Raw genomic sequence first — 12971 nt, 5'->3', positions numbered from 1 at the left:
CCCATCCTTCCATCTGTTTTCCCTCTCTCCCCAATCCATCTGTGTTTTTCCCTCTCTCTCCCCAATCCCTCCCTCTGTTGTTTTCCCTCTTTCTCTCTCTCCCCAATCCTTCCCTCTGTTGTTTTCCCTCTTTCTCTCTCTCCCCAATCCTTCCCTCTGTTGTTTTCCCTCTTCTCTCTCTCCCCAATCTTTCCCTCTGTTGGTTTCCCTCTTTCTCTCTCTCCCCAATCCTTCCATCTGTTTCCCTCTTTCTCTCTCTCCCCAATCCTTCCCTCTGTTTCCCTCTTTCTCTCTCTCCCCAATCCTTCCCTCTGTTGTTTTCCCTCTTTCTCTCGCTCCCCAATCCTTCCCTCTGTTGGTTTCCCTCTTCTCTCTCTCTCCCCAATCCCTCCCCTCTGTTGGTTTCCCTTTTTCTCTCTCTCCCCAATCCTTCCCTCTGTTGGTTTCCCTCTTTCTCTCTCTCCCCAATCCCTCCCCTCTGTTGGTTTCCCTTTTTCTCTCTCTCCCCAATCCTTCCCTCTGTTGGTTTCCCTCTTTCTCTCTTTCCCCAATCCCTACCTCTGTTGGTTTCCCTTTTTCTCTCTCTCCCCAATCCTTCCCTCTGTTGGTTTCCCTCTTTCTCTCTCTCCCCAATCCTTCCCTCTGTTGGTTTCCCTCTTTCTCTCTCTCCCCAATCCTTCCATCTGTTTTTCCCCTCTCTCCCCAATCCTTCCATCTGTTTTTCCCTCTCTCTCCCCATCCTTCCATCTGTTTTCCCCTCTCTCTCCCCAATCCTTCCCTCTGTTGTTTTCCCTCTTTCTCTCTCTCCCCAATCATTCCCTCTGTTGGTTTCCCTCTTTCTCTCTCTCTCCCCAATCCTTCCCTCTGTTGTTTTCCCTCTTTCTCTCTCTCCCCAATCCTTCCCTCTGTTGTTTTCCCCTCTTTCTCTCTCTCCCCAATCCTTCCCTCTGTTGTTTTCCCTCTTTCTCTCTCTCCCCAATCCTTCCCTCTGTTGTTTTCCCTCTTTCTCTCTCTCCCCAATCCTTCCCTCTGTTGGTTTCCCTCTTTCTCTCTCCCCCCAATCCCTCCCCTCTGTTGGTTTCCCTTTTTCTCTCTGTCCCCAATCCTTCCCTCTGTTGGTTCCCTCTTTCTCTCTCTCCCCAATCCCTCCCCTCTGTTGGTTTCCCCCTCTTTCTCTCTCTCTCCCCAATCCTTCCATCTGTTTTTTCCCTCTCTCTCCCCATCCTTCCATCTGTTTTCCCCTCTCTCCCCAATCCTTCCCTCTGTTGTTTTCCCTCTTTCTCTCTCTCTCCCCAATCCTTCCCTCTGTTGGTTTCCCTCTTTCTCTCTCTCCCCAATCCTTCCCTCTGTTCTTTTCCCTCTTTCTCTCTCTCCCCAATCCTTCCCTCTGTTGGTTTCCCTCTTTCTCTCTCTCCCCATCCTTCCATGTTTTTCCCCTCTCTCCCCAATCCTTCCATCTGTTTTCCCCCTCTCTCCCCAATCCTTCCATCTGTTTTTCCCTCTCTCTCCCCATCCTTCCATCTGTTTTCCCCTCTCTCTCCCCAATCCTTCCCTCTGTTGGTTTCCCTCTTTCTCTCTCTCCCCAATCCTTCCCTCTGTTGGTTCCCTCTTTCTCTCTCTCCCCAATCCTTCCCCTCTGTTGGTTTCCCTCTTTCTCTCTCTCCCCAATCCTTCCATCTGTTTTTCCCCTCTCTCCCCAATCCTTCCATCGTTTTTTCCCTCTCTCTCCCCATCCTTCCATCTGTTTTCCCCCTCTCTCTCCCCAATCCTTCCCTCTGTTGTTTTCCCTCTTTCTCTCTCTCCCCAATCCTTCCCTCTGTTGGTTTCCCTCTTTCTCTCTCTTCCCCAATCCTTCCCTCTGTTGGGTTCCCTCTTCCTCTCTCTCCCCAATCCTTCCCTCTGTTGTTTTCCCTCTTTCTCTCTCTCCCCAATCCTTCCCTCTGTTGGTTTCCCTCTTTCTCTCTCTCCCCAATCCCTCCCCTCTGTTGGTTTCCCTTTCTCTCTCTCCCAATCCTTCCATCTGTTTTTCCCTCTCTCTCCCCCATCCTTCCATCTGTTTTCCCCCTCTCTCTCCCCAATCCTTCCCTCTGTTGTTTTTCCCTCTTTCTCTCTCTCCCCAATCCTTCCCTCTGTTGGTTTCCCTCTTTCTCTCTCTCCCCAATCCTTCCCTCTGTTGTTTTCCCCTCTTTCTCCCCTCTCCCCAATCCTTCCCTCTGTTGGTTTCCCTCTTTCTCTCTCCCCATCCTTCCATGTTTTTCCCCTCTCTCCCCAATCCTTCCATCTGTTTTTCCCCTCTCTCCCCAATCCTTCCATCTGTTTTCCCCTCTCTCTCCCCAATCCTTCCTCTGTTGTTTTCCCTCTTTCTCTCTCTCCCCAATCCTTCCCTCTGTTGGTTTCCCCTCTTTCTCTCTCTCTCCAATCCTTCCCTCTGTTGTTTTCCCTCTTTCTCTCTCTCCCCAATCCTTCCCTCTGTTGATTTCCCTCTTTCTTTCTCTCCCCAATCCTTCCCTCTGTTGTTTTCCCTCTTTCTCTCTCTCCCCAATCCCTCCCCTCTGTTGGTTTCCCTTTTTCTCTCTCTCCCCCAATCCTTCCCTCTGTTGGTTTCCCTCTTTCTCTCTCTCCCCAATCCTTCCCTCTGTGTTTTTCCTCTTCTCTCTCTCCCCAATCCTTCCCTCTGTTGGTTTCCCTCTTTCTCTCGCTCCCCAATCCTTCCCTCTGTTGTTTTCCCTCTTTCTCTCTCTCCCCAATCCTTCCCTCTGTTGGTTTCCCTCTTTCTCTCTCTCCCCATCCTTCCATGTTTTTCCCCTCTCTCCCCAATCCTTCCATCTGTTTTTCCCCTCTCTCCCCAATCCTTCCATCTGTTTTTCCCTCTCTCTCCCCCATCCTTCCATCTGTTTTCCCCCTCTCTCTCCCCAATCCTTCCCTCTGTTGTTTCCCTCTTTCTCTCTCTCCCCAATCCTTCCCTCTGTTGGTTTCCCTCTTTCTCTCTCTCCCCAATCCTTCCCTCTGTTGTTTTCCCTATTTCTCTCTCTCCCCAATCCTTCCCTCTGTTGTTTTCCCTCTTTCTCTCTCTCCCCAATCCTTCCCTCTGTTGGGTTTCCCTCTTCTCTCTCTCCCCAATCCTTCCATCTGTTTTTCCCTCTCTCCCCAATCCTTCCATCTGTTTTTCCCTCTCCTCTCCCATCCTTCCATCTGTTTCCCCTCTCTCTCCCCAATCCTTCCCTCTGTTGTTCCCTCTTTCTCTCTCTCTCCCCATCCTTCCCTCTGTTGGTTTCCCTCTTCTCTCTCTCATCCCCAATCCTTCCCTCTGTTGTTTTCCCCTCTTTTCTCTCTCTCCCCAATCCTTCCCTCTGTTGGTTTCCCTCTTTCTCTCTCTCCCCAATCCCTCCCTCTGTTGGTTTCCCTTTTTCTCTCTCTCTCCCCAATCCTTCCCTCTGTTGGTTTCCCTCTTTCTCTCTCTCCCCAATCCCTCCCCTCTGTTGGTTTCCCTCTTTCTCTCTCTCCCCAATCCTTCCATCTGTTTTTCCCTCTCTCTCCCCCATCCTTCCATCTGTTTTCCCCTTCTCTCTCCCAATCCTTCCCTCTGTTGTTTTCCCTCTTTCTCTCTCTCCCCAATCCTTCCCTCTGTTGGTTTCCCTCTTTCTCTCTCTCCCCAATCCTTCCCTCTGTTGTTTTCCCTATTTCTCTCTCTCCCCATCCTTCCCTCTGTTGGTTTCCCTCTTCTCTCTCTCTCCCCATCCTTCCATGTTTTTCCCCTCTCTCCCCAATCCTTCCATCTGTTTTTCCCCTCTCTCCCCAATCCTTCCATCTTTTTTTTTCCCTCTCTCTCCCCATCCTTCCATCTGTTTTCCCCTCTCTCTCCCCAATCCTCCCTCTGTTGTTTTCCCTCTTTCTCTCTCTCCCCAATCATTCCCTCTGTTGGTTTCCCTCTTTCTCTCTCTCCCAATCCTTCCCTCTGTTGTTTTCCCTATTTCTCTCTCTCTCCCCAATCCTTCCCTCTGTTGGTTTCCCTCTCTCCCCAATCCTTCCCTCTGTTGTTTTCCCTCTTTCTCTCTCTCTCCCCAATCCGTCCCTCTGTTGGTTTCCCTCTTTCTCTCTCTCCCCAATCCTTCCCTCTGTTGTTTTCCCTATTTCTCTCTCTCTCCCCAATCCTTCCCTCTGTTGGTTTCCCTCTCTCCCCATCCTTCCCTCTGTTGTTTTCCCTCTTTCTCTCTCTCCCCAATCCTTCCCTCTGTTGGTTTCCCTCTCCCTGCCAAGTTTGGCGCGAACGGCACCAGCCCCTATTTCCGGCCGCTGCTGCTTCTCCTGTTGAGCAGCAGCGGCCGCTACACAAAGAAAAAGAAGATTAAAAAAAAAAAAAAAAACTTCAAACCTGGCTGAAACGCGGCACCCCGGCACTGTAGACAGCCATTAGGCATTGGCTGTTGCCCCACAGCCGCTCCTCCTCTTGCCTCTACGTCACTGCCCCTGGAGGAAGACCCCGGAGGAGCGCAGTGACGTAGAGGCAAGAGGAGGAACGGCTGCGGAGCAACAGCCAATGCCTAATGGCTGTCTACAGTGCCGGGGTGCCGCGTTTCAGCCAGGTTTGAAGTTTTTTTTAAAAATCTTTTTCTTTGTGTAGCGGCCGCTGCTGCTCAACAGGAGAAGCAGCAGCGGCCGGAAATGGGGGCTGGCACTGCGTGCGGGACATGGACTCACGGGGCGGGGTGAGCAAAAAAAAAAAAGGTGCCGGTACGCCGTACCGTTGCGTACCGGCACAAAAAAAGCACTGATCCTGCTTCTGACTAGTGGCCAGTCCAGGTCACAAGTACCTGGCAGAAATTAATAGCAACATTCCATGCTACCAATCCCGGGGAAAGCAGTGACTTCCCCCATGTCCATGTCAATAACTGACTATGGACTTTTCCTCCTGGAACTTGTCCAAACCTTTTTTAAACCCAGATATGCTAACTCCTGTTACCACATCCTCTGGGAGCGAGTTCTAGAGCTTAACTATTCATTGAGTGTATTCCCATGTAATTTCATTAAGTGTCCCCTGGTCTTTGTACTTTTTGAAAGGGTGAAAAACCCATTCTACACCACTCAGGATTGTGTACACCTCTATCATATCCCCCCTCAGCTGTCTCTTTTTCAAGCTGAAGAGCTCTAGCCTCTTTAGCCTTTCCTCGTACAGGAGGAGTTCCGTTACCATTTTGGTCACTCTTCTTTGAACCTTTTCTAATTCCGCTATATCTTTTTTGAGATACTGCAACTAGAACTGAATGCAATACTCAAGGTGAGGTTGCACCACGGAGCAATACAGAAGGATTATAGTATTCTTGGTCTTATTTTGCATCCCTTTCCTAATAATTCCTAGCATCCTATTTGCTTTTTTGGCCACCACCACACACTGGGCAGAAGATTTCAGCGTATTGTCTACAATGACACCTAGATCTTTTTTCTTGAGTGCTGACTCCTAAATTGGACCCTAGCATCAGATAACTATGATTCGGGTTATTCTTCCCAATGTACATCACTTTGCATTTGTCCACATTAAATTTTATGTGCCATTTGGATGCCCATTTAGGAGCCTAAATATCAGTATTCCATACATTTAGGCACTCAGTTGATGTTTAAATGTAAGCAACTTGTTATAGAAGTGCCTTTTCTATGAATAGTGCCAATTTTCAATTGGCACTCTCTATGTGAAAGGTAATTCTATAAAGGGGCACCTACTTTCCTTTGTAGAATACTAGCCTAATGGGGATAGATAGATAGATAGATAGATAGATAGATAGATAGATAGATAGATAGATAGATAGATAGATAGATAGATGCACTTACGCCAGTCATAGACTGGTGTAAATGCCTGTGCCTAGATTTGGAAGACATGCCCGAAACTTATAAAATTCCATAACTTACGTGTGTTGAAGTCTAAGCAAGGACCATTTGGTAAGACCCAAATATGGCTTCTTGCAATAATTCACACAAGCTAAAATTACAACCTGCACAGTCTTTTATATGTGTTCAAGAAATAGAAATTCATGAATCTGAACTACATAGATAAAAGTGATTCTTCTTTTTGAAGTCAAGCGCACTATTAGCGTCACTAATCACTTTATCACACTGACTGACAACCTTGAGGTTACTACACTTCTAGTACTCTGTCCTATTTTGTTACCATTATTTTTCCTCTTCAAAATGGTTTTGATCCTTATAGTTCTTTACCTAAATGTTTGATTTTTCCATTTTATTTTTCTGCTTAAGTGTAGCTGCTAAATCATTGACTAATTTTTTTTTCAATTTGTTAAAGTGATCTTTCATCTTATCTATTTCTCCTTGCCCCCATGACAGATCTTCCTATCATTTGCAAACAGGCAGGCCTTACCTGCTTACATAAGTACATAAGTATTGCCACACTGTGACAGACCAAAGGTCCATCAAGCCCAGCATTCTGTTCCCAACAGTTGCCAATCCAGGTCACAAATACCTGACAATGATGCAGTGGGTGGGGCAGGAGTGTTAGGGGGTGTGAGACCCCAGGCAAGGGTTATGGGGTTGCCCTGTCAATAACACAGCAGGACAAAATTGTAAACATGAAGCCAGGTTTTGACATCAGGGGGAGCAGACTTTTGTAAAATAGGTGCCAGTGTGAGGCTTGAAGGGCCGGGAGAGAGGGAATGGTTAAAATCTTCATGGGCATATGTGTGATCAGTGGAAAATAATCTGTTTGCTCAGGCTGCTTGCTATGTGAATATTCCATCACCGTTTCATTACTGCTACCAAGTATTACATATTAAGGTCATTTGCTTTAGGCAAATCCTAAGGGTGGTAACCCAAGTTTGCTTGGGATAATGTGGGATATAAATATATTTTTTAAATCCTTTATCATCCACCTTTTAAGACACTGCCTATCCAGCAGGATGGTGATGACACAAGGAAAGCAAGTTTGGTACAGTGAAGACTAGCTCAAAATAACCTGTTCCTTAGTTGGGCTCTAGTAGATTGAAAATGCAACCATACCATGCCTCTATGGTTATATTCCACTAATAAATGATTAACTGGCTTTCTTCAAAGGATTATATAACATTTGGATGCATGGCTAGGAACAAAAACAAACTTATTTATTCAATATCACAATTCCTCATGTACAGCCACAAAACAACCTTTTAGGGTGGATAGTGTTCACAATGAGCTCCTTATCGACCAGATAGAAGAGAATAACGAGTTTTCAGTTTTGACACAGTATAAGTCATCACAAGAACAAATATAAGAAAACTAATGGGCTGAATTAGGGGTTTATAGCTCATTTAGTTATGTTTAAACAAAAGAAATCTGCATGAAACAAAATATTTTATTTTGAGTTATAAAACCACTTGTCTGTGAAATTTACTCAAATTAGAATAATCTGTGTATCTAAAATGTAACCTTCTACAAAGCATGAAGTGAAGATGTGATTCCATGAGCCCCAATGAAAGGAGAGTTTAATTTTACTTCCATTTAGTTTCAATATATTCCATTATCTTTATAACACCAGGCTTCCCAAGGCAGATTACAACAGTTAAGATGAACCCATCAAGAAACAGGATATCCTCACCAAAATCTCGTAATCTGTATTGTATAGAATAGTGTAGAAAAATGAGCACAAATACAAAGTTTTTAATGCTGTTTCTATCAGCTACACATTTTTTTAAAGACGTAGTGATATTCAATTTTTATTTCATTTAATGGGCTAGATAGCTCACCCTGTTCTGTTTCCGTCCAACCTCCTTGGCCGATACTGACTCCTGTTCTCAATCTAACCTCCTTGTTCCTCCCCATCCATCCCTCAAACCTGCTTTTCTTTAACAGGGAGCGCCTGCAGCGATAACAAGCTGCCTGAGCCAGTACCGAATGTTTCCCTCTGCCGTGTCCCACCCTCGCATACACAGGAAGTTGTGTCAGAGGGGCGGAGCAGAAGGAAGCATTCGGCACCGGCTCAGGCAGCCCGTGATCGCTAAAGCGCAGCAGGGAGGGGCGCCGTTAAAGAAAACATGTTTGAGGAACCGAGGGGGAGGGGGTAGTGAAAGCGCCGAAGCGGTGTTAGTCCATGCTGCTGTGTGGCAGCCCAGCACCAGCAGAGGTAGGCACCATTTTCATGTGAAATCTGATTGGGGGAGCGGCCGCTCCCCGTTGCGCCCCCCCCCCCCCTAGCTATGCCACTGCATGAAATAAGTGCTTTATTAACTAAAATATGAGGCCTGTTCCTGCACAGGACTAGAACACAGGTAAAGTCTCTTACCTTCAGAGGGGGAAAATATTTTGTATGGGCCCGTGGCCAACAGGGCCCAAAACACAGTCTATGGCCACAGCCACGCCCCAAACATAATTTGCAGTTTCTGTCTTTGTATTTCCAGGTCTGGCTTTGGCCAGACCTCAGAACAAGGTTCACAATTCTTCAAATACCTCAGTCAGATCACAGAAGCTAGAAGTGTTCAGTAAATGGTATGCTGGAACTTCAGTTCTTCCTTTCCTGGGACACCGCCCCCTCCCGATTCACTTTCTTCCAGGGAGAGATCAGTGCTCTTAAGGTGGCCCAGGCTAGTTACAGAGGGACTTTTCTTACGGTTGAGGGGCAGTGTTCTATAAACCCCGTCATGGGGGGCATGTTGCACTGGTCACATTTCTGCCACAGGACACTTTGGGGCACACTCTCCTCCATGTCTCTTACATAAGATATTATTAGAGAGGACTGAGCAGGCAGGATATTCACAGCAAATACACATGAGACAGATTTGCATACAATCTCCCTGATATTTAGTGCCATTTAACCAGTCAGCAATGGGCACTGACTGCTTAAATAGTGTTTAACTGGCTAACCATGAATATTCAGCAGAAGGTTACCAGTTATCTCTGCTGAATATATGCAGTCAGCGCATAGCCGCTAACTGTCTATACTGCACGATATAGCTGGTTAGCGACAATATTCAGCGTTGGGTTTAATGGTTAAATAGGACCACATAAATAGCAGTCCTATCTTTAGCTGCTAGGAACTTAACCAGTCAGCACTGAACATCAGCTTAACTGGTTAAGTTCCAGTGGGCAGAAATGAAACTGGAAACTCAATGCCAGCAACCAAAAAAGGCTCAGCATTGAGGAGGGGTCTTTTACTATGCCGCGGTACCATTTTTAGCTCATGGTAGAAATCAGCTGGCGCCAGCTGATTTCTAACATGAGCTAAAAACGCTACCATGGCTTAGTAAAAGACCCCCTGTGTATCTGGGGTCAATGCCGACCATGGCAGTTATGTGGGCTGTCTCTCACTGACTGAATATTGGTCCAATGGACATAATGCATGTAAATTTATCTTATGCATACATTTATTGTGAATATTATGAAAACCTGACTGTCTAGGTGTATCCCGAGGACTAGGTTGAAAACAACTGCCATAATGTAATCTCATCACGTACTCATCTGCTGACAATATTGTAACATTTGTTTAGAGTATTTTTTTTTTAATAAATTTCCTTAGAATGTGTCCAATCCAAATAGAAACTTGTCAGATAACAAGAGCAAACAGGAATCATAAACACAGGCTAGGAGTATTTCACTCAAGGAGAGAAACCTGGCACATTTACTTGGCATATGCTTTCTCCAGCAGGGATGGCCAAAATTCATTTCTGCAGCGAGGCTGGACACAAAAGTATTTCCCATTCAGGAATGGCAGCCTGTCATCTATCACCACGTCCACCCACTCTCCAAACTGCCAAAACTGAAAAGAGAAACACAGCAATTCAATAGTCAAAAAAATTTTTTTTTGTTGAGTTCCTTGAGTTATTTGCAGGTTTTTTCGTTTTGTTTTGATGCATTTTCATTTTATTGTGTTTTGTTTTTAGAAATTATCACTTCATTGCAATTTTGCTGAGGCAGCTGCGACTACTGCCTCTCCTCCCAACCCCCTCCCCCCAGTTCATGGTAAACTACTCCACTTCCTTAATGATAACCTGTATGCTGCCTACGAGCATCACCCAATCCACTTCTGACCCCAATCAATTTCCCACTGTCACCAGCAATAAGTACACTCCCTCCACCCCCCCTGAAGAGACAGTCAATCCCTCCCTGCCACTTATAGTATTCAAGGGATAATTTTATAAAACATTTTCTGTGTGTGAGGCATATTTTATACACAGGAAAGGTCTTTCATACAACTGCATTTGGATATACACAAGTAAAAAGTAGGCACACCCAATGTTACGTGTACTTTTATATGTAGGCATTCCAGGGGGACATTGATGGGGTGGATCTGGGGCAGGCTTGTGATATATGCATGTGTTTTATAACATGCAAGTATACACACAGAATCAATACACAAATTTACACAGAGCAGGGGTAATTTCAGTGAGAGCATTTGTGCATCACTGGGCCTCTCTCTGGCTGCCTATATTATACATATTGATCAACAATGCTGTGGTGTATACAGTGGTGTATCTAGGTCGGCTGCCACTCAGGGCGGATCGCCTCTGCGCCCCCCCCCCCCCCGATGCATCACCTTCCAGCAAATCACCCCCGTGCAAATCACTATACCCCCTTTCAAGCGCATCGCTCGTACCTCCGAGCGATGCAGGGAGCAGTAGTGCGGCTGTCGGCTCTACCGGTTTCCTGCCTGGAACAGAAGTAATGTCAGAGGGAGCAGGGAACTGGCAGAGCCGACAGCCGTGTGGCTGCTCCCTGTACCCCCTTGCAGCGTGCACCCGGGGCAAACTGCTCCCCTACCACCCCGGCCTTGGTACGTCACTGGGTGTATAGAAGCCAATGCTAGACTTGGCAAAAATTAAAATATGGAGGAAAAGACCTCAAAAGTCTGCCGTACTCAATGAAACTTCAAAGAATTTAGTACTGCAACAGACAATTACTTCATCATTGGCCAGAAAGACCTCCACATTTCTCACAAATATTGTAATATTTGTTTTCTTATTGCTTTAACCTTCAATTCATTAGTAGGCAAAAATAGTCACACAAAATGTTGAACATGTGCTTCTACATTCAAAATGTCTCCTAGGCAATATGGCACTTATCTGGTCATTCCCAATGGGGTCCCATTTTGCCCAACAGCTTTGTCAAGGGAAAACCTCCATCATGCTAGAACATTAACTCGCCATTTGCCACTTCTTACTTCTGTGGAAAAGTCTGATTATTTTAAAGTGCCTATATTATACAGGCACATGGGGCCCTTTTACTAAGCCGCGTTGGTGCCTACGTGTGCCCAACATGCGCCAAATTCGAGTTACCGCTCATTTACCGTGTAACCCATGCGGTAATTTTAATTTTGGAGCACGTCCGACAAATATTTTTTATTTTCGGACACATAGCAGCTATGTGTGTCGTGGCATTTGATGCACATAGACCATTACCACCAGCTTACCGCGTGAGACCTTACCGCTAGGTCAATGGCTTGTGATAAGGTCTCAGACCCAAAATGGATGTGTGGCAATTTTAATTTTATCACGTCCATTTTCAGCAAAACTGTTTAAAAGGTGGTAGGTGCGCTGAAAAATAATTCTGCGCGCACCCAAAACACGTGTCTACACTACCGCAGGCCATTTTTCAGTGCACCTTAGTAAAAGGACCCCATAGGTTCCTATGTGGTTTTAGAAACTAGGGACCCTGTTTACTAAGTAACATTAGAGATGCGTTAGCATTTTTACTGGGCACTAAGCATTAGCGTGTGCTAACCATGTAGATATCCATAATATTCCTATGGGTATCTACACAGTTAGCACATGCTAAAAGGGCCCTAGGCGTAAAAATACAAATTTTTTAAAACTTTTCACCTCGGTGACCTGAGATAAATTAGCCCCTACAAGGCTAATTTTATAACAGGATCTAAAAATACAAGGGTAAATCAAAATATAGATACCAGAACAATAAACTATTACGCAAAACAATTTCATTACTGGCAATACATTCACAAAGTATCGGCCTGCTTATCCGACATTGCTGCCTGGATGTCCAATCGCCACCTGAAACTGAACATGGCCAAGACCGATCTCATTGTCTTTCCACCCAAACCCACTTCTCCTCTCCCTCCACTCTCTATTTCAGTCGATAACACCCTTAAAATCCTTAAAATCGAGCGTGGTACCGGTAGATTGGAGGGTGGCCAATGTAACGCCCATTTTTTAAAAAGGTTCCAGGGGAGATCCGGGAAATTATAGACTGGTGAGTCTGACGTCGGTGCCGGGGAAAATGGTAGAGGCTATTATTAAAAACAAAATTACAGAGCACATCCGAGGACATGGATTACTGAGACCGAGTCAGCATGGCTTTTGAGTGGGGAAATCTTGCCTGACCAATTTACTTCAATTCTTTGAAGGAGTAAACAAACATGTGGACAAAGGGGAGCCGGTTGATATTGTGTATCTGGATTTTCAAAAGGCGTTTGACACGGTACCTCATGAAAGGCTACAGAGGAAATTGGAGGGTCATGGGATAGGAGGAAAAGTCCTATTGTGGATTAAAAACTGAAGGATAGGAAACAGAGAGTGGGGTTCAATGGGCAGTATTCACAATGGAGAAGGGTAGTTAGTGGGGTTCCTCAGGGGTCTGTGCTAGGACCGCTGCTTTTTAATATATTTATAAATGATTTAGAGATGGGAGTAACTAGCGAGGTAATTAAATTTGCTGATGATACAAAGTTATTCAAAGTCGTTAACTCAGACAGGATTGTGAAAAATTACAGAAGGACCTTACGAGACTGGGAGACTGGGAGACTGGGCGGCTAAATGGCTGATGACGTTTAATGTGAGCAAGTGCAAGGTGATGCATGTGGGAAAAAGAACCCGAATTACAGCTATGTCATGCAAGGTTCCACGTTAGGAGTTACTGACCAAGAAAGGGATCTGGGTGTCGTCATTGATAATACGCTGAAACCTTCTGCTCAGTGAGCTGCTGCAGCTTGGAAAGTGAATAGAATGTTGGGTATTATTAGTAAAGGTATGGAAAACATGTGTGAG

The 12971-nt window shown here is 45.5% G+C and overlaps 1 protein-coding gene across 1 annotated transcript in view; it reads right to left on the bottom strand.

The window, feature by feature from the left end:
• LOC115465566 (calpain-14-like) overlaps positions 1 to 12971 on the bottom strand; it is a 208611-nt gene that overhangs the window by 145551 nt on the left and 50089 nt on the right. The window contains exon 4 of the mRNA XM_030196116.1: positions 9597 to 9730. Within this exon, the coding sequence (XP_030051976.1) occupies positions 9597 to 9730 (134 nt within the window). The remainder of the gene's footprint in view (positions 1 to 9596; positions 9731 to 12971) is intronic.

This window comes from Microcaecilia unicolor, chromosome 3, assembly GCF_901765095.1.
Source record: "Microcaecilia unicolor chromosome 3, aMicUni1.1, whole genome shotgun sequence".
Classification (NCBI taxonomy): Eukaryota; Metazoa; Chordata; class Amphibia; order Gymnophiona; family Siphonopidae; genus Microcaecilia; species Microcaecilia unicolor.
The sequence above is the reverse complement of the archived record's forward strand: the minus strand, read 5'-3'. Positions and strand labels throughout refer to the sequence as shown.